Raw genomic sequence first — 26,736 nt, 5'->3', positions numbered from 1 at the left:
GGAGGGATATCGGGTGGAAACACCTCCTTCACGGTTTGCTAAAATCATGGGAAGTGGGAATAGCAGCCCCTTGCATTTACTGGGTTTGCTGTGTATAGGCCAGGGCTAGATTTATGGAAGGATTCAGGATCTTTAAAGCAATAAAGCCACCTCCTCGCCTGCCCAGGAGCTGATGCAGCTCCCACCATCCCACACCAGTAACACCTTCCAGCACGAGTTCATTTTCCCTCTGTGGTGGTGAAGAATGCCCTTCATCAATGGAAAAACAAGACAGGGGAACACTGACAAAACCCAAGTCTTTGTAGGCACATTTGGAAGAGACTTAAGATGCTTCCAAACCCCTCTCCTCCCCCTCTTACAGCCCCCCCAAATCATTCCTGTGAGTACACAGCCTCTTCTCATGCAATGCATGCCAGGAGAGGAGAGGAGGCCCTAACCCTGCTGCTAAAGCTGTTTAGTTCAAGAGGAGCACGGCACTGTTGTCGCTCTGGCTTAGGATCATCACAGCCAATTCTGCTCCAGGGACCATGGGGTGGGAATTCCTCATTCCAACACAGCTCAGCATCATCTTACCACCACTGGGGAGCACATGGGTTGTGCATTAAACCTTAACATGAGCACCACGGCTTGGGCTCGTGTTATAGCCCAGCTCGCTCAGTTATAGGCCTGATTTTTAGCATCTGCTATCATCAGACCTGCAGAATCCTTTTGGCTTTTATGTCTTGATATTACCTACAGACAGTGGTGTGCCATGGGTCTATGCAAAAATGACCTCATCATTCCAGATACATACAAATAAAACCAAAGAGCAACAGGAGCTCTCACCTTCACATGTATTCCAGGCCATTAGAGATATTGGCTACATTAAATATTAACCCATTTCCTTATACACTTCAAAAAAACTATGTAAAGTTCATCAGTGATGAGAAGTGCCAAGCAAGAGCGGAATAACAAATTTTCCACTCTATTTTCCTCTATTTTCCACTCTGATCCAAAAACCCATGATGTCATTGTAAGGTTGAGGTCTTACTATTGACTTCAGATGCCTCTGGGATCCACAGGAAATAGGCTGATGAAGCTTGAAGGCTCCCTACTCTTGTCCTCTGCAGCTCAAACCTGACGAAGAGTCACCAAGGGCTCATTGCTCACGCTCAGCCTCGCTCAGGGGCTATCATAAGAGGTGGCCACGCAAAGCAACTGAAGAGATTAGTGGTGAGCAGGTCTATAAAGGGCTATAAAAATCAATGCTTCAGGTGCATCTTCTCCCTCAGGATGTCCATTGTATGCCTACCTCCCAGTAAACTCTAGCTTAGGAGACATCCCAGGAGATTCAAACCATGCAGGTGCCCAGAAGTCATCTAACAGTAGCCCATTGAGCACATTCCTTGGTTATCCTGCATGGAGCTGGGGCCTTAGCTGTTTGGATGTGTTGGGTGCTGCACAGGAAGAGGTGAAGTTCAGCCCTGAAATGTGGAAGGGAAAGAAGAATAATCATAAATTTACAATAGGGTCAGCACAGGAGCGTGATAGCCCAGACCCACCACATCCATTATCTTTTTGAGATAATCCTATTTAAAGCATGCTTCCATCCCTGGCAGTGTTCAAGGCCAGGTTGGACACAGGGCTTGGAGCAAGCTGCTCTAGTGGAAGATGTCCCTGCCTGTGGCAGGGGACTGGAACTGTATGGGCTCTAAGGTCCCTTCCAACACAAACCAGGCTGGGATTCTGACTATCATTTTGACATAATCCTATTTAAAACACATTTTCTCCCATATTTCCCAAGCGTCAAACTTTGTTTCTCTACTCAATCCTTGGGCAAAAATCCCCTCATTTTAAACAGGTCTGCTTAAATCTGAACAGTTTTTAAGTGATAACTAACATACCACACTGAGATCAAACAGGCTTCTCTTTCCCATTACATCTCATGTGCTGACATCTGCATCTTGGAAAACCTGGATGACATCTGGCTTCCTTGCGAGCTGCCGAGCCAGCATGCCTGTGCTATCCGGGGTGTCCTGCAGCCCAGCGCGGAGCAGGATCCGTGCGGCATCCGCCTGCTGCCCAGCACAGGCTGCATGTAGAGCTGTGGGGGAACAAGATGGTGTTGGTTTACGAGAAGCTTCCCATGACCTGGCTTCAGTGTGTGCTTGAGACCAGAACCCCCCTGTGTGCTGGGCTGCACCCCCAGAGCACGAGCAGCAGCTCAGGAAGGGGATCCTGCCCCTCTGCTGCGCTCTGGGGAGACCCCCCCCTGCAGTCCTGATCCAGCTCTGGGGCAGCAGCACAAGAGGGACGTGGAGCTGTTGGAGCAAGTGCAGGGGAGGCCATGGAGATGCTGCGAGGGCTGGAGCAGCTCTGCTCTGGAGCCAGGCTGAGAGAGCTGGGCTGGGTCAGCCTGGAGAAGAGAAGGCTCCTGAAGGGGAGACCTTAGAGTAGCTCCAGTGCCTAAAGCGGCTGCAGGAAAGCTGGAGAGGGGCTTTGGACAAGGGCCTGTAGGGACAGGCCAAGGGGAATGGCTTTAAGCTGCCAGAGGGGAGACTGAGATGAGCTCTTAGGCAGAAGCTCTTCCCTGTGAGGGTGCTGAGGCGCTGGCACAGGGTGCCCAGAGAAGCTGTGGCTGCCCCATCCCTGGCAGTGTTCAAGGCCAGGTTGGACACAGGGGCTTGGAGCAACCTGCTCTAGTGGAAGGTGTTCCAACCCTGGAAGGTTGGAACTGGATGAGCTTTAAGCTCCCTTCCAACCCAAACCATTCCATGATTGTGTGCCATCACAGGAGCTGATACTGCCCTGTGGGTTTGGCCTCAGCCTGCTCCAGATGCAAGCATTAGATTTTCATAGAAGGAAACAAAGCCAGCCAAGGGAACACACAGAGGGTGAAAGATGACTTTTCCCAGCTGCAACACCCAGCCAAGCACAAGGAATGGCACAGCAGGACTCAGCTTCTGCAGCCATGTATGCCTACAGCAGGAATGGGATGACTAAACCTGCACAATCAGGGGCCAGTCCTTTACAAAGGTCCCTCTCCAGCATCCTTGTAGCCCCCTTCAGACACTGGAAGCTGCTCTGAGGTCTCCACACAGCTTCTCTTCTACAGGATCAACAGTCCCCCTGTTCTCAGCCTGTCTCCACATTGGAGTGCTCTAGCTCCCTTACAGCACAGGTGCTGGGCAGCTGACAGGCACAAGGAGCCACCCCAAATGTGGACATGGTCAGAAGAGCTCAGCTTTACTCCCCGAGGCACTGGAGGGGGAGATGGTCGCCAGTGAAGCGAGGCATGAAGCAAACCTGAGAAATGGGAAAGTTGCCAATCTCAGCAATAGCTGAAACCATTTATATATAGGGGAGGGTTTGTCAGAGGGAGACGTGATACAAGAGATGCCTCAGACTCTCACGCTGGGAATGCCAACTCCCTGGCATTACTATAGCAACTATATTCACGTTCAAGCTCTCATTATTTGCTATAAGCCATTCCTAGGCAGTTTGCTGAGGAACTGAGGCTTGAGAGCTTGTGGAATCCTATTTGTCTGCCCATCCTAATGGTTTCAGAGTGGCTAATTTCAACCCAATTTGATGGCCAGGCAGGAGTATCAAAGATATGAAGGTCCTGAGAGTTCCATACAAAGGAAGCAGCTGGGTACAGAGAAATTAGCATCTGGGTTCTATCCCCCTTGGGGAAAGGCCCAGAGCAGGCTGGCAATTCAGCATCAGCAGTCCAGCAGGAAGAGAGCCAGTGAATGAAAGCTGCAAAGAAAACCCCCAGGCTTCACATGTCAGGCTGCTCCAAATCTTTTGCATACACGCTTCTAGCATCTCCTCACAGACACAGTGTGGGCTGCTTTGAGGTTGGGCTTGTTATTAAAGCTCGCTCTTGCTGTCATACAGAGGGTGAACAAATAGCTCAGAGGAGCCTTACCTGTACGGCTCTTCCCATCCTTTGCATGGACATCAGCACCAAGGGACAGCAGTGTCTGGATGGTGCGTGCGTGTCCTTCCTGCAGCAGCGAGCACAGACACAAGGAAGAGTCAGCAACGTGCAATTCCCAACTATGCATGTAACAGAAATAACACAGGCCTGAAGAGAAAGAAGGCCACAAGGGAGCTGGTCCTAACCGCATATGGCAGCTGGAAGGGCATAGACACAAACCTCATCTGTCATGGTCAGATGTGCAGCTACCAAGAGCTGCTCCAGGTTCCAAAGGAAATCAGGGTCATAAAGTCCAAGACCGGTTTGTGTTGGGAAGGGCCTTAAAGCTCACCCAGTTCCAATCCCCTGCCACAGGCAGGGACACCTTCCACTAGAGCAGCTTGCTCCAAGCCCCTGTGTGCAACCTGGCCTTGAACACTGCCAGGGATGGGGCAGCCACAGCTTCTCTGGGCACCCTGTGCCAGCGCCTCAGCACCCTCACAGGGAAGAGCTTCTGCCTTATATCCAGCCTAAATCTCACCTGTTTCAGTTTGAACCCATCACCCCTTGTCCTATCACTACGGTTCCTGATGAGGAGGCCCTCTACAGCATCCCTGTAGTCCCCTTCAGACACTGGAAGCTGCTCTGAGGTCACCAAGCAGCTTCTCTTCTCTTCCATCAGGGCTTTTAGGCAGGGATGGTCCAGGTACAGCAAACACACTGCTGTTGTCCTATGGGAGGTGGCCAGAGACATGCCACCAGACACCTTCTGCATCCCTTCCACTGGTAGCGCATGAGAGGAGTTGGGAGTTTGACCCTCAGTCAGTGTGCCTGCACATCTTGCATGGCCTGAAAGCAATTTCAACCCAGCAAGAGGCATCCCAGGAGCATAACTGAAACAGGAAGTTCAGGTTAGATCTAAGGCAGAAGTTCTTCCCTGTGAGGGTACTGAGGCGCTGGCACAGGGTGCCCAGAGAAGCTGCGGCTGCCCCATTCCTGGCAGTGTTCAAGGCCAGGTTGGACACAGGGGCTTGGAGCAACCTGCTCTAGTGGAAGAGGTTGGACGTGGATGATCTGAAGGTCCTTTCCAACCCAAACCATTCTGGGATTTTATCATTTTCTCTCAAACATTTAACACAATGCTTTAAAATCAAAAGTGTTCAATTATGTCCAATAGTCCTTAAAATCACATCAAAGTGCAGAGCTGTCTGTGGTGGTGGTAGCTCCACCACCAAACACTGAGCAATGCTTTGGCAGGAGCCATGTGATAGACACATAACCCAGTCCAGATCCAGCCAGCTTCAGATCTGCTTTTAGACCTGTAGGTCCCGTATGATCCTTCTGATTGTGGTCCATAGATCCACCTTGCACAGCTGGAGGCATGAGGAATCGGGAGGATTGTCTCCCAGTGTGGCTCTGGAGGAGTTAATACAGAAAGGACCTTGGAGAACCGGGTGACACAACCTAAAGGTGTTTCTTAACAGAAGTTAGGGCACTAATTTGTCCCCTGATCCTGCCTTTGCCTCTCCAGTCCTCACTGCCAGTGAAGAAACTCAATTAAACTGCTTTTAACTTCAGCAGGTCCCACAAGTGGAGGATCCCTGATTTCCCCTCCAGAACTGGCTACCAGCTGACAAAAGGACCAAATGTCAGCAAAAAGCCCTGTTTTCCTACACTGTAAATTCACTTCCAAGTACCACAGGGACCTAGAAGAGCTCCTACCATGGTGCATTTCAGCTCAGGGAGCAGAACTTGCTCACTACAAGAGAGATATTGAGGTGCTGGAGTGGGGCCAGAGAAGGGCAACGGAGCTGGGGCCTGGAGCACAAGTGCGATGGGGAATGGCTGAGGGACCCTGGGGGGTTCAGTCTGGAGAAGGCTCAGGGGGGACCTTGTCACTCTCTACAAGTGCCTGACAGGAGGATGGAGCCAGGAGGGGCTGGGCTCTGCTCCCAAGGAACAAGGGATGGGACAAGAGGAAACGGCCTCAAGCTGCACCAGGGCAGGTTTAGATGGAGCTGAGGAACAATTCCTTCCCCAGAGGGTGCTCAGGCATTGGAACAGGCTGCCCAGGGCAGGGCTGCAGTCACCGTCCCTGCAAGTGTTCCCACACCGTGGAGACGAGGCCTCAGTGCCATGGGTTAGTGGTGGCCTTGGCAGTGCTGGGAATGGTTGGACTGGATGAGCTTAAAGGGCTTTTCCAAACCAGTTGATTCCATGATCCTATGATGTGAACTGCTGCGCATCCCACAGCACCCTCAGCACCAGCATCTCCTCAAGGATTACTCTGGTATTTGTAACTCCCTGTGAGCAGAAGCAGAACACCACGCTCACTCACACACCGTCACCACTCACAGCGTCCTCTGCCTTCCCCCTGCCAGCAGCCAATTTAAAACGCAGCAGGGGAAGATGCAGCACAGCCCCCACAGCCCTCCTCTCCGCTCCCTTCTCCATAAATAAACCCTCTCTCCCTGAATAACACGCCTGACTTTGTAATGATGGCTTCAGTGCAATGAATTAGTCTTTGTTGTGTAGTATGAGAATGGAAGGCTCTTATTTTTAGCCCTAACACCCCCTCTTTTCCCCCCCATCATCATCATACGACTCAGTAGCATCTTCCCCTCCCCTGCTCAAGGCTCCCATTTGCCTGCTGTATGTAGCAAAGACAGTGAGCCAGGAGCTGCTTTAGCTGCCACAGCCTTGGCAGCAAACGGAGTTGAAAGCATGATTTGATTTTCATATATTTATAAATGCAAAGTAATAAGAAAAGAACTAAAAACCCCATCAACCCACCAGCCAAACAAATGATGCTGTAAATATAAAGTGACACCGAGCCTCGGGAAGGAAGAGAAACGCATCAAATCTCTCCCCAAGACAGAGCTGGGATCTTCTCCAAGGCACATTATACTCCCCAATAGCCTTGCTGTTGAGCGCACCCTTGGCAACCAAAAGGGCTTTCAACGTGGCTTCTTAGAGCACGAGGAAGAGAAGCTGGGAGAAAGACCTCTTTTGTGGGAGCCAGCAAATGGCCCGGCTGGGTCCTGCTGGAGGAGAATGCTGTTGCCAGCACTCCAAGTAAGTGTCATTGATGCTTTTGTGGGAGCGGGGCGCTGGGTTGTGCTGCTTCATTCCCACTGCAAGTCTAGACTGGGCTCTGAATGCTGCATGTTAGAGCTCACAGGGTTTAACACGCAGGGATCGGAGCAGGGACCTCCCCTTGCTGCTGGCAGCTAGCATGCTGCACACTGCTGTGACAGCACCAAGCATAAGGGAGGCAGCAGGCTCCTAGGAGGGATCCTGGTTCGTGCTTTTGGGATGGGCTCTGCACTCACAGGGAGCGTTGCAGGATCCACAGCGCATCAGGACCCACTTCCTGCACAGATACGAGATGAGAGGAGGAGAAAGCTCAAACAACTCCTGCTGCCTGGAATTCAAAACAGCTTGGAGTGAAGGACAGAGACAAGCATCAGGAGCTCCCTCCACCTCTTCTCCTTTCCTTTCTCATGTCTGGCCATGGACAAGCCAGATTCCAACCTGCTGGGACAAACTTGTTTCACAGCACATCTTCCGTCCAGGATGCTGCTGACACGGAGAGTGGCTGCTGACCCACTGGGACCCAAACCACCAGGGCTGAAGACAGACAAAGAAATCAGAACAGCACTCCATCCACATCTCTTTTGCCAGGTGAGTGAGGAGACATTGGTGAAGAGCTGCCACAACTCATGAGGTGCTGGTACCAACAGCTCCCAACAACGAGCAGGCTGGACTCTCTTCTGCATAATCAGCAGGTCAAAGGAGGTGATCCTGCCCCTCTACTCTGCTCTCATGAGACCCCACTTGCAGCACTGTGTGCAGTTCTGGTGTCCCCAACATAAAAAGGACATGGAACTGTTAGAGGAGGCCATGAGGATGATCAGGGGCTGCAGCACCTCCTGTATGGAGACAGGCTGAGAACATTGGGGCTGTTGAGCCTGGAGAAGAGAAGCTGTGTGGAGACCTCAGAGCAGCTTCCAGTGTCTGAAGGGGGCTACAAGGATGCTGGAGAGGGACTCTTCATCAGGGACTGTAGTGACAGGGCAAGGGGTGATGGGTTCAAACTGAAACAGGGGAAGTTCAGGCTGGAGATAAGGCAGAAGCTCTTCCCTGTGAGGGTGCTGAGACGCTGGCACAGGGTGCCCAGAGAAGCTGTGGCTGCCCCATCCCTGGCAGTGTTCAAGGCCAGGTTGCACACAGGGGCTTGGAGCAACCTGCTCTAGTGTGAGGTGTCCGGCCCGTGGCAGGGGTTGGAGCTGGAGAAGCTTTAAGCTCTCTTCCCTACACTATGCACTTTGGTCCAAAGGCAGTGGACTGGAGTCAGAGTGTGGGTCAAGCCCTATACAAGGCACAGCCAACTGGATGAGTGGTGAGTTGAGTCCCATCACCACCCACCTCCACTCCTGCACAGTCACGTGCAAGGCAAGAGGGCTCATTAACCCTCAGCACAGTCAATGGTGTGGGCTGGAGGGTGGTGAACAGAGCAACTGATACTCACCATCCCTGTGCACAGCTGGACACACTTCATGAGGGTCTAAAACCCATTAAATAGGGTATGGGACTGGTCAGGAGCAGACAGTGACAGAGGATGAGCTGAAGTGTAAATGCTCCATCAGAGGTGAACACTGAAGCCAGCCTGGTTTAGATGCCTGCTTGTAGCACAACAAACTGGCAGAGATGCTGTAGAGTGACAAACCTTGGCTGCATAGTGCAGTGCTGTGAGCTGCAGGGCTGTCGCTCTCTCATTGACATCAACACCCAGCTCAGAGACAACAAACTGGATAGCTTCATCCTGTGCTGTAACTGCTGCCCTGTGCAGAGCTTGAGCACCTAGCGCATCCATGGCTGTAGGACAGGCCTGGAATAGGAGAAAAGGGAAAGGAAAAGCAATGAACAGCTTGGCCAAACCTTCAAGGACAATCACAGCTGGAGCAGAATCCTGTCTGCTTGCCACGGCCATGGTGATGAACATGTGGGATGTCCCCAGCAGGATCACTGCTGTTGGTGGCACCACCATTTGCAGACCAGAGCAGGCTTTCTGCTGATCTTAAGAGATAAGCAAAACTAGTACCAAAAAAGAGCAAAGCCAATTCTCTCTTCTGCTGGAGCACATACAAGGGGGTTTAGCTCTTCAAACCAGCAAGAAACAACCCATCTCCAACTGCTGTGCTGGTGCAGAAGCAGCTGAAAACAGGTAGAGACAGGGAGATGGCTGGACGACCTTATGAGATCTCTTCTGTGAGTCTCTGACCATCAACCACAATGACACTAAATAAAGAAGGGTAACAGAAGTAATACACAGTGAGTACACTCATCTTAAAGGGTATAATACACCCTCTTGAAGTCTAGTGGGCCTGACTCATGGTTTTATAATCCTAAAAGGTAGCAACACTGCCATTAGTGTTTCCAGTGCTGCTTCATGGCACTAAGCCAGGGCATCACAAGGAGCAAATCAAATCAACTGTTCCATCTTCACTGCCTGAAACGTGGGACTATGAATATAACCACCCTTCACAAGTGCTTCATCCTGTAAGGGCCAGATGAGCAAAGAGAAGCACAAGAACATCTGAAGCCAGCAAGCATCTACGCACTCAAACACAACATGGGCATCAAACCATCTCTGTATTACAGCTGAGTAAATCCAAAGCTTATGCTTTTGAGAAGTGTGGTACCCCCTTCCCTGGCCCGCTCTGTGCCATGCTGGGGGCTCAGGTGGCCAATTCCACCTCCCAGTGTGGCACAAACAGATTGAGTCCGTGATTCTATGACTGGTTTTGCCATCCTGCCAGGCCAGTGACGTGCACTGGTTCACGATGGTGCCCAATGAACACCAGATCTGGTGCAGGGGAGAGGCAAAGCAGACAAAGAGGCACAACCCCACCTCTGTGGTGGGCTCCAGCCATCTCACAGCAACCCAGCAGGCAATAAGAAGGCAGTGGTCAGGTTCCTGCTATGTACAACTGGCTCTGATGACATTCCTTTATGCCTTGTGTGCTGGAGAAAACCAGGGATTACTGGGAGATAACATGAGAACAGCAGCTGCCATGAGAGAGGGAGGCAGAGCCGGACATCTCAGTGTTATCCACCCTCAGCACTGCCACCAGAGCCACCACCACACTGAGCCCTGGCACTCCCCAGTGCTGGTATTGGCTTTGACACAGCAAATCCTGTCCCCTCCTGCCACTGCCTTGTGTCTCCATCCCCATTCACCAGCTACAGGGATGTATCTCTGCCACAGGGCAGGATCTGCACTACAAGTTAAGTCCTGGTGCTCATCTCCAGGGGAAATTCCCCTTCTTTTGCAATTCACTTCTTTACACGTTGGGAATCTGCTCCACAGGAACACATGGATTACCTGTCCTGGCAGTTCTGGGTCAGGTTCTGGAGGAGGGAGCTGAGGTTTCTGGCACCTACCTGGTGTTTTTCCAGGAGCAGCCGGGCAATGCTGATGTGCCCGTTCTGGACAGCATCCATAAAGGGAGTGACTCCACATTTATCCCTGCTGTCAGGTTTGTAGTGGCACCTGGGAGGGAAGGAAAAAGCCAGGACAAAGTTGTTGCTGGCTCCAAAATCCTTCCTGTATGAGTTGCTTTGCACTGTTGGGGTGGGAGACTATTTGTGGATGGGTTTGGAAATGGCATACACCATGGATAAACCTATCTCACTGCTTTATGGACTGGATGTGGTATGCTGGGGTTTTCTGGGGTGAGAGATCTGGTATTCAGCTAATGCGGCTTGCTACAGGAAAGCCAAGGCTCTACAGATGATTTCCCTTGCCTCCCAAAACCAGGATGTGTTTGAGGTAAGAGGCAGAGGACAAAGCCATATCCTCAGGTAAGACCACCCCATACAAAATCAAAGCCCAGAGATCTCACTCAGATTAAAGCTCCATTGAAATAAGGCTGAATTAAAATGCAAATCCTGGCTCACATCACAGGAATATGTTTATGCTGGGCCAAGCCTGGCCAGGAATTAAGGCTGGGATGAGCTGGTTAAGAGGAGCTATGGTTGTGATGCCCAGGGAAAGCTGCTCCAGCTCTGGCAGTGCTGGTTTGGAAGGTCTCAGGGTCAGGATGAGATTTAAAGCTGATTTAAGCCATTTCACAGCAGTATCCTGGGAGCTACAGCCTGAGAAGAAAGCCTGGGAGCTAAGCCCAGCCTGGGGGGGTCAGTCTGGAGAAAAGAAGGCTCAGGGGGGACCTGATGGCTCCCTACAACTGCCTGACAGGAGGATGGAGCCAGGAGGGGCTGGGCTCTGCTCCCAAGAAACAAGGGATGGGACAAGAGGAAACGGCCTCAAGCTGCCCCAGGGCAGGTTTAGATGGAGCTGAGGAACAATTCCTTCCCCAGAGGGTGCTCAGGCATTGGAACAGGCTGCCCAGGGCAGGGCTGCAGTCACCGTCCCTGCAAGTGTTCACACAGCGTGGAGACGAGGCCTCAGTGCCATGGGTTAGTGGTGGCCTTGGCAGTGCTGGGAACGGTTGGGCTGGATGAGCTTAAAGGGCTTTTCCAACCCAGTTGATTCTGTGATTCTATGGCTCTGGAGCAGCTGCACCCAGAACTGAGCTGTCAGAAAAGTGTTTTGTTGTTATCATGTGGCCTTGGACACACTGGGAATGAATCAGCACAGAAAAGGAGCTGTTACACAACCAGGGTTTATGTCATAGCCAAGTCAGAGCCTATCCAGAGAGCACCCGTGTCTCAGAGGGCTCTAACCAGCTGTGAAAAATCCCAGAGGAAATGGACACAGCCTCGGGATCGCATGCAGGGCAGCTGTGCAGCCAGGCTTCCCGAATAGAATGAATGCCTTTTTGTGTCCTGGTGGCTGGAGTGAGCCTGACAGTGGATGGGAGGTGGGGAAGAGCTGGGAGAATTCCTGCTTACCGCACCAGGAGCAGCTCCACAACGTCGGAACAGCCGTGCATTGCTACGAGAGAGAGAAACGCCACTGATTTATGCTTTCATGCCATACAGTGAAACACAATCACCTTTCTGACCTTTTTGGCTTACTGACAATGAGGGAATGGCTTCCAAGAGGCTTTAAATTCAAAGCTTTGGGGTTTTTCTCCATACCTCGAGCCTTCCCTTCCCCTGATCCTATAGGAAAACACCAGATAAACCACAGAAAAAGCACCACTTGCCTCTACCTGCTGAGTACAAGCAATTAAGCTGACACAAAGATCTCTTCTTGCAAGTATTTGGTAATCCCTGGAGTGAAATCTGGGAGAAGCAGGATGAACACAGAGTAAGGAGCTGGTGAAAAGCTGGATAGTATTTCCAGCCCCTTCTCAGCCACTACTCATCACTCCCGTCTCATCATCCTAATGAAGAATCCTCACCCAGACAGCAGCATCTCTGAGGAAAAACAACAACAGTGGGGGAGGATTTGAACATCAGGCCCTGATAATAAAACCAAACCACACTGACATTGTATTACAGTGATGTAGTAATACACATTATATTCTTACAATGTCAGGACAACCTTGATCTGCCTTTTTGGCTTCCCCCCCGCCCCCCTTCAGGTCATTTTGCAAACCAAATGAAACACATTAAAGGCAAAACCACAGCAGACCAAGCCCAGAGCTGCTACAACAGGCTATTAACTGTGTGTGAGGGAAGAACGGCCCCCGGCACATGTGTGTTACCAGCAATAACCTTCAGACACAGCTGCACAATAGCTGCTCTCTGAAAACCCAAGGAAGGGCTCCCATCCTCCCAGATCTTGGCCATTTGCTCTCTTTGCCTCAGGCTACGGATACATGAAGCAGCAAAGCTTAAGGAATCAACATGAAAAAGGATTGCACAGGGGAGAAGATTAGGCAGGGATAACTGTGCCAGGAAGCCAGCTGGCCTGGTCATGGGTTAACGTGCTCATATCCACACCCTTGGGATGTCAACTCATTGAGACAGCACTTGGTCTTGACATGATTTCCCCCAGCATCATCTCCAGCCCCTTGTCCATACCCCTGCCTCAGGAGCTGTATCCATGTAACTGGGCTTTATGGTGGGGTGTGTGGAGGTGCTGGCACCAGCACCCACCCAGCAGCAGCCTCCAGCATCACCCTGGGTTACAACCATGCTGGGAACAAAGGTGATTTAAGCAGCTCCAGGTTTTCCTGCTGCCCAGTTGCTCCCCCACCGGCTGCTGCTCCCCCACCTTGTGGTCAAGGTCTAATCTGGACCAGTGAAATAACTAGGAATCAACCCAAATCATGGCATGAGGGCTTGGCCACAGTGGAAATCAAACACGGGAGGGGACACAGAGGGAAAACACCTCTACGAAGCAGCGAGAACTGGGTGCCGGATCCCACCATCACTGTCTGTACCCCCATATTCCAAGTGCTATCAGGCAGGGAGGAGATCAAGCTCAAGGTCAGAAGCACCCCTCTTCCTCAGGACAGGGCTCATCCTGCTCCCGACCCTGTCCCCAGACCCTCAACCCCCAGATTGTGCGGGGAGAAGGTTAAGAGGGGGCTGTGAGCCCATCTTACCAGCCTAGACATGGAAGCACAAGAGCTGGGATTGAGCAGGGGCAGGAGAACACGCAGATACACAAGGATCAGCATCCCATTCACACACCCTGCTCCTCGCCACCCAGCCTGAAAACATCAAGCAACTCATCATCATTCCCAGGTCAAACACAAGGACTAAGGCACAGACAATGCTCCTGGGCTGGGGCTGTCACAGCTGATGAGCACAGGGCAGCTAGTGAGGGTTGGAGAAGGAATGGGAGCGACAGCAAGGAGCAACATACCCAACAGATTCATTACAGCACAGCAGGGGTCTCCTCACAACACCTCGGGTCTTTCCAGAGAGTCAATCCCTATTAAATCCTTTAGGAAATGAGTTTTGGTAGCTGCAGGTTTGAGCAGTGGCTCCTCACACTCAACCTGCAGACAGTGCCAAGCCCAGGGAAACACATCCTGATCCCTACATGTTTCAGATTCAGGTCAACCTCCTCCTCCATGCACCCTCCAGCCCTGACCTGCCCCACAATGTCACCTTGGCTTGGTGTCACACACCTCTCCCATCACCCTCCAACCTCACTGCAGCTCCTAAGAGCAGAGCTAAAGGGATTTAAGCTCTGGGAACATCCATGCTTTACCTGCACTGCCTAACTCAGACAAGTTTGGGGGAAACCAGACCCAATACTCTCTAAGGCAGGACCAACTTAATTCTGCATTGGGCCATTCAACTTATTAAGACTCTGAGAACTTAACTGAGGCCCATCTTGTGCATCATCCATGAATTATGGATGGATTCATTAACATGAATCACTCCATCTCAAAGATAAAAGAGTCAGAAAGCCAGAAACCAAATGCAACCATTCAGCCAGCTCTGCCCTTCTGCTCCCCACCATGCCTGACGTCATTTGAGGTTCTTCAAACCAGTTCACTCCCTTGATGTGTCCTTTAAAACCAATGAAAGGGGCAGAGAAGGGGAACTGAACAACCCTAACAACAGTTCCTGAGTATTCCCAGCAGGAACAATCCTTCTCCTTTGCAGAAAGGCCACCTGGATTTCTCACTAGATACAACCTCCTTATGTGAGAGTACCATGACCTGTGACGATTCTTCTTGAGGTTATGCCTGGAGACCCCATATCTCTTCTGATTGCTGATTTGGACAAGGGGTAATGGGTTCAAACTTAAACAGGGGAAGTTTAGATTGGATAGAAGGAGGAAGTTGTTTACTGTTAGGGTGGTGAGGCACTGGAATGGGTTGCCCAGGGAAGCTGTGAATGCTCCATCCCTAGTGGTGTTCAAGGCCAGGCTGGACAGAGCCTTGGGTGACACGGTTTAGTGTGAGGTGTCCCTGCCCATGGCAGGGGGGTTGGAACTGGATGATCTTAAGGTCCTTTCCAACCATAACTATTCTATGATTCAATAATGACCTAATCCAGCAAGTACTCAGAGGACAAAAGATCATTTTGAGAGGTATTTCTCTTACAAAACCTTACAACAAGATAAAGCAGGCTGTTACAACTGGCTCTCAACAGACAGATCCCAAAAGGTGCCTCTCAACAGCTCTGCTGCTTTCAGGACATTTAAAATGCCAGGATAAGCTTGGAGCGTTGTAGATGTTCTGAGCCACAGGAGCTTGAGCATATCTGCCCCAGGGAGGCAGAGACGGAGACCAAGACCCTGCTCCAAGGAGGCCAAAGTCAGTGGGACACCATGAGTGCTCCTGGGATGGATCCACTGCTCCCAAGAGAACAGAACTGTTACTCACCACAAAAACATGGTCCGAGCAGAGGCAAAAGCCACTGAAATGGGAACTGAGGATCCCCCAACCTCACAAACTCAGTCTTTGGTGCACCATTAAGAACCATGAAAGCTAATTCTTGCTATTTATGTGAAAGCAACTAAAATGAGTGCTTGTCCTGAGGGGAAACCCTGCAAAGAGGCAGCAGAGCACTGACCTTCAGAGAGGCAAGTTTCCCACTAACTCCCACCATTACCCTCTTCCATTTAATTGCAATAACTTCATATTAAACTGTTTCCCTGTGGTTTTGTATCAGGACAGGCCACACTTGGCTTTTCCAAACTAACCATAAACCAAAAAAAAAGCCCTTTTTGGTTCTCCACTGCCCCCTTTCTTCTCATCTAACCTATCTGATGGCAAAGGGATACTCTTACCTGCTGTGTGCAGAGGTGTTCTCTTTATCGTGCTCTCCGTGTCCCAGCTGCATGGGGACACATCCAGCAGGTACCTGAGGACCTGGGGATGGCCCTCCCGGCTCGCAATGTGGAAGCAATTCCAGCCATCCTTATTCTTCAGCAGCGGGTTGGCTCCGTGCTCCACGAGAGCTTTGATCACCTCCAGGTTCTTCCTGGTGCAAGCCATCATGAGGGGAGTCCTGAGAGAAAAAAAGAGGCAAAGAGAATAACCTGAGAGATTGTGCCCTAAGAACCTGATGGCTTTTGATCCTCTACTGAGAGGCAGTAGGAAACTTTGCTGGCTGAAGGAGCAAGAGAAGGCTCTGGGGAGACCTTAGAGCAGCTCCAGTGCCTAAAGGGGCTCCAGGAAAGCTGGAGAGGGACTTTGGACAAGGGCCTGTAGGGACAGGCCAAGGGGAATGGCTTTAACCTGCCAGAGGGGAGACTGAGATGAGCTCTTAGGCAGAAGCTCTTCCCTGTGAGGGTGCTGAGGCGCTGGCACAGGGTGCCCAGAGAAGCTGTGGCTGCCCCATCCCTGGCAGTGTTCAAGGCCAGGTTGGACACAGGGGCTTGGAGCAAGCTGCTCTAGTGGAAGGTGTCCCTGCCCGTGGCCGGGGTTGGAACTGGGTGAGTTTTAAAGTCCTTTCAACCCAAACCATTCCATGATGCTGACTGACACCTCCTGCACCCAAACCCGTTCCAGGTATCCCTCCACCTCACACCCAGCCTCCTACCAGTCTGCCTTCTTCAAGCAGTCCACGCTGGCTCCTCTCTCCAGAAGGAAGGACACGCACTCCTCATGGCCCATGGAGGCTGCTTCATGGAGGGGTCTTTTGTAGTCGCCGTTGACCACCTCAATATCCATGCCCAGGTCCTCCACCAGGAAGGTGAGGACATCCCAGTGCCCGCAGCGGGCAGCGTGGTGCAGGAGCGTGTCCCCCAGGCGCCCATAGCGCCAGGGCTGCAATTCCAGGTCCATGGCATTGTCCGGATGCAGCTCATCCCGGAGGAGATCCAGGCGTCCCTCCTGCACCAGCCGGAGGAGCCGCCTCGGCTTCTCCCCTTCCGCCACAGCTGGAGATCTGGGGGAAAAGAGGGAAAAATCAGGATGATGGTTTCAATCCGATGGCTGCTGCCTGGGGTGGGATGGACTGAGATCACTTTTTCCCATAGGAGAAAAAGAATCCAACCTCTAGCTCCAGAAACAACAGGAATTCCTTTTTTCCATCAGTAAATCCATAAACCGGCTTCTCAGGATAACCAGAAATTCCCTTGGGAAGAGCGGAAAGTGGCCCATCCTTTAGAAGAAATAGAAACTCCTTTATCCCTTAGGAAAATACATTTAATTTTCCCTCAGAAAACCAGGACAAGGTGTGTGCCTCTGGAAAACCAGTAATTTCATTTTCAGTCTGGAAGCTTAGAAATTGGCCTTTCCCTTAGGAAAAAGGTAATCTCCTCCTTAGGAAAACCAGAAATGTCCTTTTCCTTTAGGAAAAACACAAACTGGCTGCTCCCTTGGGAACAACAGAAATCCCCTTTTCCCTCAGGAACAACAGAAAATGCCTTTCTTGTGGGAAAAACAGAAACCAACTTCTCCTGGAAAACCTGAAGTTTCCGAGGGGAAAAAGTTCTTTTCCCATAGGAAAACCAGGAAGGGGCTCTCTCTCAGGAAACCCGGACATTTCCATCAGGAAAAACAGAAACCCAGCTCTCCCTCCAGGAAACCTGGAATTCCCTTTTCTTCAGGAAAGCCAGAGACCCGCCTCTTCCCACAGGGAAAACACAATCTTCCTTTTCCCTTGGGAAAACAAGAAGCGAGCTGCTTCCGCAGGGAAGAAGTAACTTTCCCCTTTCCATCTGGAAAAGCAGCATTTGGTCTCTCCCTTAGGAAAATTGGGAATTTCCATTTCTCCCCCGGGAAATTAAAATACTCCTTTTCCTCTTCGGAAAATCACCTGCGCCCTCAGCAAATCCAGAAATCCACCGTTCCGTCAGGAACACCTGAATTTTCCCGTTTCCCCTGGAAAACCACTCATTTCCCTCGGGAAAGCCAGACGCCCCCTTACCCTTCAGGAAAACCTGAAACTCCCTTTTTCCCTCCCGAAAACCGGGAATTCTCCGTCTCCCGCGGGAAAACCCGGTTCCCTCAGCAAATCCAGGATCCGGCCTTTCCCTCCGGCCGTGACGTCACACCGGGAATGCCAGGAAGGGGAGGGGAGGGAAGCGGCCCCACCGCGTTGTTTACTTCCCGAACACGGAAGTGCCGCGCCATTGGGCATCGTCACTCTCGGCGCTGCTTATGATTGGCCAAAAGGGCTCAGAGGGGCGGAGCCTGAGGCATCGCGCGGTTAGCGCCGGGCTAGGCGCGTTCTCTTATTGGTGGATAGGGCGAAAATGGGCGGGGTTGGCGAAATCGCGCGGGAAGTGCGGGAGCTGTGGCGGCTATGGGGGGTAAGGCGGGGCTAAGGCTGAATGGGGCGCCTGGTAATGGGGGGCTCCGTGGTTGTGGGCGGGCCTTGGCAGTGGAGGGGGCTCGATAATGGGAAGGGATTGGTGATGGGGGTGTCCTTGGCCTTGGGGCAGTGGCACTGGGGGGAACTTGGCATGGGGAGGGGTTGGTAATGGGGGGCCTTGATAACGGGAGGAGCTTGGTAATTGGGGGGTCTCCTCGGCGTGGGGGAGACTTTGTTATGGGGACCCTTGGTATTGTGGTGGGTTCATAATGGGGGGGCTTGGTAATGGGGGTCTTTAGCAGTGAGGGGGCCCTTGGCATGGGGTGGGGCTTGATAATAGGGGAGGCTCCTTAACACAGGAGGGATTGCAATAAGGGGCACCATTGGTATTGAGGCTGATCCTCTCACTTCGCAGCTGGAGTATCTTCCTGTGGCTGACTGGCTCTGATCCTCAGCGTCCTCCTCAGTGATGGAAGCCATGAATGGTGATGGGGCTTCGTAACGCAACGATTGCTCAGCACATGTGTCACCTCCTGTCACTAAAGGGAAAACTGGAGAAAAGGGGAAAAACATGAGTGCAGGTGAAGCGTGAGTTGGTCGTGGGATCCCAGACTGATTTGGGTTGAAAGAGACCTTAAAGCACCTTCAGTTCCAGCCCCTGCCACGGGCAGGGACACCTTCCACTAGAGCAGCTTGCTCCAAGCCCCTGTGTCCAACCTGGCCTTGAACACTGCCAGGGATGGGGCAGCCACAGCTTCTCTGGGCACCCTGTGCCAGCGCCTCAGCACCCTCACAGGGAAGAGCTTCTGCCTAAGAGCTCATCTCAGTCTCCCCTCTGGCAGCTTAAAGCCATTCCCCTTGGCCTGTCCCTACAGGCCCTTGTCCAAAGCCCCTCTCCAGCTTTCCTGCAGCCCCTTTAGGCACTGGAGCTGCTCTAAGGTCTCCCCTTCAGGAGCCTTCTCTTCTCCAGGCTGACCCAGCCCAGCTCTCTCAGCCTGGCTCCAGAGCAGAGCTGCTCCAGCCCTCGCAGCATCTTCATGGCCTCCTCTGCACTCGCTCCAACAGCTCCACGTCCCTCTTGTGCTGCTGCCCCAGAGCTGGATCAGGGCTGCAGGGGGGTGCTCACTGCTGCTCACACTGTTGGTGTGCAGTACATGGGTTATCTTGTGTTGGGTTTGTGCACTTGAACCCTCTGCCATGGTCCTGGTCTGTGGGGTTTTGCTGTCCTGGCATCAAGGGAGCAGTGGTTTTGCCCTCAGTTCTGATCTTGTGCAAGAACTTTCTGTGTCTGACAACTCCAGGACTGGACTGAGCAGGCACCTCAGCTCTGACATCTGCAGTCTCTGTGTGCTTCAGAGAACTGGGGCCCTTTAATGCTTTGCACTGCTTAATCCAAAAGAAGGTTTTCATTTTGGGTGAGAAAAACCATTTTGAAGTAGAATCATAGAATCAAAGAATCTTTTAGGTTGGAAAAGACCTTGAAGCTCATCGAGGCTAAGCATTAACCCATGTCCCTGAGTGTCGCAGGACTGGCTTGCATTGCTTTTTATCTTCTTGCCTCATTTGCTGTTTCAAGGCTCATTTGCTGTGTTCTGAGAGCATGAAGTCGGAAAACATCCTTTCTGCTGTGCTGACGTGGCTGAACGGCAGGAAGCAGTGTCATGAACTGACCCTTGGATCCTGCTGGATGGGATCAGTCCATCACTTGCGGCTGCCATAGACACGTTAGAGAACTTTATCCTCTGCACCACAGCATAGTAGGAAAGTAGAAGTGAACCTGCATGAGCAGTGCTCTGCTGGCAGCTCAGTCAGGAGAGAGCCCGTCCTGTGCCATCGTTTTGGGTTTCCCGTGAGCGTTTCTGGTAGCAGTGAGTTGCATTCTGTGTTCCTTTCCTGCTGGCTCCCCTGTGCATGGAAGAGAGGAGCTCGTGCACGTTTCAAGTAAGGTTTTCTTAACTCTTCACACAGATTGTGCTGCTTCTTACCCATCCTCGTGGGGAAGCACTGTTCTGTGAGGGGGTTGTGATTCCTCCTTAGTGGAGGATCCCAGCTGGATCTGTTTGTGAGAGGCTCAAGTTTGTGTGTTTGAATGTTGGTTCTGACCTTCCTTGGGTGAATCACTGTTGTGTGATGGCACAGTTCAGCCTTCATAGTCTGCCTCAGCGTCCTCCTAATGATGCTTTGCTGTTACACAATTGCTGTTGGTATTATATGGTATTACAGAGAGAGCCACAAAGCTTGCAAGGGTTCTGGTTTTATGTTGTCCCCTTTTGTTCTGAAGCCTTGTACAACGCAGGAGAGGGGACCTGGGGTGAAGTCGCTGTTGCAGTGACTGCAGATGTGTCGCCCTGATGTGATGCATTGCCCTCCTTAGCTCCTCAGCAGAGCATTGTATGAGCTTCTGTTGTGACTCTATCCTGGGCTGCACCAAAAGGAGTATGAGCAGCACCTCAAAGGAGGGGATCCTGCCCCTCTGCTCTGCTCTCATGAGACTCCTCTTGCAGCACTGTGTGCAGTTCTGGTATCCCCAACATCAGAAGGACATGGAGCTGTTGGAGCAAGTCTGGAGGAGGCCATGAGGATGATCAGGGGCTGGAGCACCTCCTATATGAAGACAGGCTGAGAACACTGGGGCTGTTGAGCCTGGAGAAGAGAAGCTGTGTGGAGACCTCAGAGCAGCTTCCACTGTCTGATGGGGGCTACAAGGATGCTGGAGAGGGACTCTTCATCAGGGACTGGAGTGATAGGACAAGGGGTGATGGGTTCAAACTGAAACAGGGGAAGCTCAGGTTGGAGATAAGGCAGAAGCTCTTCCTTGTGAGGGTGCTGAGGCGCTGGCACAGGGTGCCCAGAGAAGCTGTGGCTGCCCCATCCCTGGCAGTGTTCAAGGCCAGGTTGCACACGGGGGCTTGGAGCAAGCTGCTCTCGTGGAAGGTGTCCCTGCGGGTAGCAGGGGCTGAAACTGGGTGAGCTTTAAGGTCCTTTCCAACCCAAACCAGTTGTGACTTATTTGGAGAAACTTCTGGCTGAAGCTCCAAAGGGAAACTGGTTTTATGCCTCTGTCAGAGCCATGGGGTTTATTCTGTTCTTTGCTTATACTTCGGGGTCTGTTTTTTGTTGCCTGTTGGCAAAGCAGAGAAGAGGTTCAAGAAAACCCATCTGACAGCCCAGGAGTGCGAAGCTCTTGCTGAAGGTTCATCTTCCCTGACGCAGCCATTGAGTCAAAGCCAAAGCAGAGGAGATGTAAACAGGGGCCTCCATCCCAGCCACCGGACACGGAGACATCGAGGAGGTACCGGTTTTGAATGGTTTGAAGGCTGAGGGGTCTGGGGGAGAGCAGTGCTGGTAGTACAGTGTGGGGCAAAAGGGCGTTGTGTAATCCATCCCTGCGCTTGTGCTGGTTGGAGTCATGGAGTCCCAGCTTGAAGGGACCTCAGGGATCAGCTGGTCCAACCTTTCTTGGCAAAGCACAACCTAGACATGATGTCCCAGCACCCTGTCCCGCCCAATCTTAGCAGTGTCCATGCTGGGGAATCCACCACTTCCCTGGGGACATTATTCCAATGGCTGATTGTTCTCATGGTGGAAAATTCTCCTTTTGTGTCCAGTTGGAATCTCCCCAGGAGTAACTTGTGCCATCACCCCTTGTCGTTTCCATGGGACTTCTTGTACAAAGGGAGTCTCCATCGTCTTTGTATCACCCTTTAAACACTGGATGGTGGGGATAAGGAGGGGATAAGAGCCTTCTTCTCTCCAGGCTAAACAGCCCCAGCTCTCTCAGCCTTTCCTCACACGCTTCCCAGTCCTTGGATCTTCTTTGTGGCTCGTCTCCAGCCTGTCCACATCTCTTTTGTAGAGCAGGGACCAAAACTGAGATTGTGGGGACCACAACTGAGACAGCGGGGACCAAAACTGAAGGGGAGTAGTGCCAAATAGAAGACATTGGTTGGCTTTGAGTGTTGCGTGGCAAAACCGGGGTTAATCTCTGCCTCTGCAAAACCAGGTAGCTACAGAAAGAGATTCTGTGACTGCTTCCGTCTATGGGGGTCAGGTTTGTCTTTGCATGTGTTTAGTCTCTCCTCACACCAGAAATGCCACCATGTCTCTTGTGTTTAGCTGTTGGAGACTACCTGTGAAGAGCAGCAGCTCTCCCTGAGGAACACTCCTGTTAGAAACTATTAATGATGTGATTCCTGTTTCTGGATATTCTTTAGGGTCGTTATTAACTAATAATGAGTTGATTAGGTACATGGGATGCTAAAGTGTTGCTGATATTAATGATCTGCAGCTTTCCTGGGAGTGGGAAACATTGGGATACCCAGCTTGGAGATGCTACATACATGTGTGGCTGAGGAGACAGGTAGAAAGCAAAGAAGAACTATATCCTGAATCATTCCTCAGTGCCTTGGTCACTGTGGAGATGAGACTTAGGAGCACTGTGGTGTTTCCCTGTGATGCTTGGGAATCTCTCTGTACCTTGGTGTAAGGTGACTCGCTTCACAGATTGAAGTGAGGCCGGACGAGACATCAGAGTCCTGGACTCTGTGTTCAGACTTCTCCACTTCATAGCAGTGATACGTTTGACTGTCTCACTTTAAAATACCTCATTATCTTGGATGCTGCAGGATTTAGACTATTGGACACGAGCGTTCCCTGTTCATTTTACGCAGTGTCTTTCAAATCAGACCTCTTTCAGCTTCACCTTCAGGAGCATCCTGAAGCATCAAGCATCAGCAGTAGCTGCTTGCGATTTGTTTCTTCTCGAGTTGCTTCTCAGCCAAGCATCAGGGTATTCTGGGAGAAGGACAGAAGAATCCTATCAGTGCTGATAACTCTAGGCTGTGCTACAGGGACTGTGTGGCTGTCAGGAAGGAAAGGCTGCTGAGAGCAGTCTCTTGCCAAGTTTCAGTTTCCTTTATGGTCCCCAGCGCAGCCAGGCAAGAAATCACTGTTTATCCTTTTAAAGGCATTGGTCTTTCTTATACCGTGGTAGGAGCAGCAGAGGCTTGGTGCTGTGACCTCATGATGCAGAGTAGTTAAACCTTGAAGCTCTTCTAATATCTTAGTCTCCTTCTCACCAGGTGAAAACCAGTGATAACGACTGGGAGCCCAACCTCAGACTGAGGAACACGACCACAGCTCAAGCCTTGCCTTTGTTTCCTTCTCATTTCTTGTAGACAGTGGAAAGAGATGGACGTTGTTCTGTTGAATTGCCTAAGTTGCCAGGAAAGCACCATGAAGCAGGATAGTTCACCTGTAGGAAGCTCATACACCTATGAGGAGCCCTGTGGAGATAACCACCACCTTACACAACCTTTGGGCTCCTTTTTAGCTCAGAAGCAGTGTGCTTTGCCCTTGTTCTTCTTCACCCCACTCGTGTTCTTTCTCTTTCTGCAGGCCAAGGTCAGCTCAACATCGCTGATTACTTCAAGGTCCCTGGGACACAACAGGTGGCTGCTGGTGGGACGAAGGACAGGAGAATCAAAGAAGAGCTTCTGGATCCCACCTTTGCTGATGATTCCTTCAGCAATGACTCTGCTTTTCTGGAGGATGAGGACTTTATACCAGCTCCTAAGGAAAGCTCCAGGAAGCGGCCTCTGTCCGCTGCAGGTACCCTCAAGCCAGAGCATGATTTGTGGGCTGAACCTGAGAAGAAGCCCTTGGTGGTTCATCCAGAACACAGCTGGATCAAGCAGGAACTTGATGATATGGAAATTGAGCCAGTCCCTGATACGCACTATGGACTCCTGGGGACTCGGACCTGGGAAGTGCCTCAGGGAAATATTGATATGCTGCCTGTCGAAGTCCTTAGGAACATCTTTGCTTTCCTACCAGTGATTGATCTGTATCAGAACCTGAGCCTGGTGTGTCACTGCTGGAGGGACATAGTCAGTGATCCACTGGTAAGGACTTGCTGTGATATTGATTTGAGCCTCTTCCCTCTCCTACTCTTCTGCTCTGCTCTTAGTCTTGTGGCTACACATGCTGTAGGAGCATCCGTGCTGTGTCTCTCTCTTTAAATTGTTTATTGTTCCTAATGCCCACATCCTGTCTTCTTTTGTCAATTTGTGGTCCTCTGGACCCCAGTGGCATCTTTGGATGCCAGCCTCTATTGGAAAATCAATACTGGTGTAACTTCCCTTGATGCCCTCTTATTTTAGGGAGAAGCTGCTGCTTGAGCATTCACACACCACCCAAGGGATCACACACACAGCAGCTGGGACTTTAACTGCTGGGACCAGTGTCCCTTTGCAGCGGGTGGCTGCAGTGAGCCCATGGGTGCCCCTTTTGACTCCTCACTCACGCTCAGATGTGCTTCTTCCTCCTGCTTCAGGTTCATCTTCCTAATGTCTGATATCAGTCTCCCCTCTGGCAGGTTAAAGCCATTCCCCTTGGCCTGTCCCTACAGGCCAAGCCCCTCTCCAGCTTTCCTGGAGCCCCTTTAGGCACTGGAGCTGCTCTAAGGTCTCCCCTTCAGAAGCCTTCTCTTCTCCAGGCTGACCCAGCCCAGCTCTCTCAGCCCGGCTCCAGAGCAGAGCTGCTCCAGCCCTCGCAGCATCTCTGTGGCCTCCTCTGGACTTGCTCCAACAGCTCCATATCCCTCTTGTGCTGCTGCCCCAGAGCTGGATGCAGCTCTTGTTATCATGTGGAGCTCCAGCTCCTGCAGACAGCAGGAGCCTCCTTATCTTCTGGTTTGTGCTTCTTGTGCTGAATGGCAGAGCATGGGACACTGAAGAAGTCCTGGACTCAGGATAAACAGGACTTAGCAACAACTAAACCCATCAGTGTAATCACAACATTCTTCTCACACTAAAGACAAAACACAGCACTGCGCCAGCTTCTGGGGATAATACTGGGAAAACCAACTCTATTCCAGCTGAAAGCATCTCTTGGTGAAAGTCCACAGTTTCTGGCCTAAGGCTTTGGCCAACCTAGCTGCTTTGTAAAGCTAAAGCTGAGCAAACAGCATCCTGAACCACACAATACTCTGACTCAAACAATTAAAACTTACTTATTTAAGCTAAATCGCTAACATCTTTTAGTACTTCCCATAACATGGATAGAGCATCCTGTAAGACTGCACACAATCTTCCTTTCTATCTGACAGGGGTCATGCAGGACACTGGCTCCAGACTGGGCAGTGTCCTCTTGTGGCTGGTGGATGTCCCATGCCCCAGCCTGTGTGTGTGGTGTCTCTTGTAGTCAAATGGCTTTAGAGGAAATGCTTTTAGCTCTGGTTGTGTGGAGCTGGATCCATCTGCAGTCGAGGCTCTCACAGTACAAACAGTGGTGACCCCCTTTTGGCTGCAGTGAGATCTCTGCATCCAACGAGAGGTGACTCAGAGGCAGCCAGAGCTGCTCAGCTCGCTCCATTCGCACTGGAAACACTCAGCTGGTACAAAGAGGTTCCTCAGCCTGGCACAGAGCCAGGGGGCACTGATCACAGCCCAGGTTTTCCTGGGGTCCATGTTCTAGTTCGTGCCTTGCTGATAACTTGGGATGAGTGAGGTTGGATGCAATGCAGGAGGTGTCATAAAATCATGGGATGGCTTGGGTCGAAGGGACCTTAAAGCTCATCCAGCTCCAAGCCCCTGCCATGGGTAGGGACACCTTCCACTAGAGCAGGTTGCTGCTCTAAGGTCTCCTTCGAACCTTCTCCAGACTGAACCAGCCCAGCTCTCAGCCTGTCAATGCCCTTCACTCTGCTTTAGCAGCACGTTTTGAGCCTGAAGAACTAGCGATGCTTAACAAGTGCATACATTGACTGCTCAGTGTGCTCAAGTCCTCTCCCAAATCTGCTCTGTGCTCTGTACACAGCCCAAAAGGCAGGGTCCTGGTGGTTGTACCAAAGAAGTCCAAACAGCAGGCTGCGGGAAGGTCAGGCTTCATGGATGTAGGGATTTTAAGCACTCAGAGCAGCTCTGTGCAATAGTGTTGAAAATATTCCCATTCCTGTAATGTTTTTGTTTTGAAACTGAACTAGCATCACCCTGTTCCCATAATACTATTAAAACCAGCCTCTTATAGGCATGTTTGCAGGCTATGAGGAACAAGTCTGTCTTTCTTTCCTTCCTCTTCCATTCCCCATCTCATGCTAGGTGTTTCCATCAAGCTCCAGGGGCGTTTTGAACTCCAGGTCTTTGGATGTCATGTTGATGAGCTTATTGCCAGAAGAAGCCTATTTTCCAGTGCTGTGAGGTGAAAGATGGTTCTATGTGCTTCACATTCCAGTTCATTCCCTGGAAGAAGCTGTACCATCGGTACCTAAAGAAGGAGGCCACGGCCCTGCGCAGCATCGAACAGGTCATGCAGGATTTTGCCATAACAAAGGAGCAGGAAGGATGCGTGTTTGGGCTGATCAGGTGAGTCCAGTTCAGCATTGACTTGTACCTGTAGATCCTCAGACCTTCCTTGCTTTGGGTCTTCTTCCATTGTAGCCTGTGAATTGCCAGGAGAGCAATGGGTTTGTCTTCTAAACAGGAGGGAGATGGACAGGAAGATGAATAGAAATCACTACAAGGGTTCTAGAAATAGGTGAAAAACTTCCCTTTTTCTCTTCCTTGTTCTGTTTGGAGCACTTGGTCATAGAATCATTTAGGAGAAGATCTTTAAGATCATTGAGTCCAACTGTTAACCCCGCACTGTCAATGCCACCACTAACCCGTGTCCCCAAGCACCACATCTGC

The 26,736-nt window shown here is 51.3% G+C and overlaps 2 protein-coding genes across 6 annotated transcripts in view; one reads left to right on the top strand and one right to left on the bottom strand.

Annotated features, from left to right (window-relative positions):
- Positions 1 to 977: 977 nt before the first annotated feature.
- On the bottom strand, positions 978 to 17,654 carry ANKRD16 (ankyrin repeat domain 16). The gene is made up of 9 exons (XM_061467939.1): positions 17,581 to 17,654; positions 16,331 to 16,678; positions 15,576 to 15,796; positions 11,822 to 11,864; positions 10,352 to 10,460; positions 8,634 to 8,795; positions 3,914 to 3,992; positions 1,884 to 2,083; positions 978 to 1,463 (listed from the first exon to the last, which is right to left on the bottom strand). The coding sequence occupies exons 2-8, from the start codon at positions 16,573 to 16,575 to the stop codon at positions 1,923 to 1,925; spliced, it is 1,020 nt and encodes a 339-aa protein (XP_061323923.1). The 5' UTR covers positions 16,576 to 16,678; positions 17,581 to 17,654; the 3' UTR covers positions 978 to 1,463; positions 1,884 to 1,922.
- A 771-nt stretch (positions 17,655 to 18,425) lies between these two features.
- FBH1 (F-box DNA helicase 1) overlaps positions 18,426 to 26,736 on the top strand; it is a 29,463-nt gene continuing 21,152 nt past the window's right edge. For 4 of the 5 annotated variants that reach the window (XR_009745994.1, XR_009745993.1, XR_009745992.1 and 1 more), the window contains exons 1-4: positions 18,426 to 18,630; positions 21,183 to 21,341; positions 23,447 to 23,952; positions 26,282 to 26,412. Coding sequence is in view for 2 of the 5 variants with exons in the window: in XM_061467948.1 (XP_061323932.1) it covers positions 18,621 to 18,630; positions 21,183 to 21,341; positions 23,447 to 23,952; positions 26,282 to 26,412 (806 nt within the window). In the remaining 3 variants the exon portion in view is untranslated. The remainder of the gene's footprint in view (positions 18,631 to 21,182; positions 21,342 to 23,446; positions 23,953 to 26,281; positions 26,413 to 26,736) is intronic. The other variant, XM_061467949.1, reaches the window with a different exon arrangement.

Source organism: Pezoporus flaviventris, unplaced genomic scaffold (genome assembly GCF_033815535.1).
Source record: "Pezoporus flaviventris isolate CSIRO_AGI_PZ_B2104156 unplaced genomic scaffold, CSIRO_AGI_Pfla_v1 ptg000046l, whole genome shotgun sequence".
Classification (NCBI taxonomy): domain Eukaryota; kingdom Metazoa; phylum Chordata; class Aves; order Psittaciformes; family Psittacidae; genus Pezoporus; species Pezoporus flaviventris.
The sequence above is the reverse complement of the archived record's forward strand: the minus strand, read 5'-3'. Positions and strand labels throughout refer to the sequence as shown.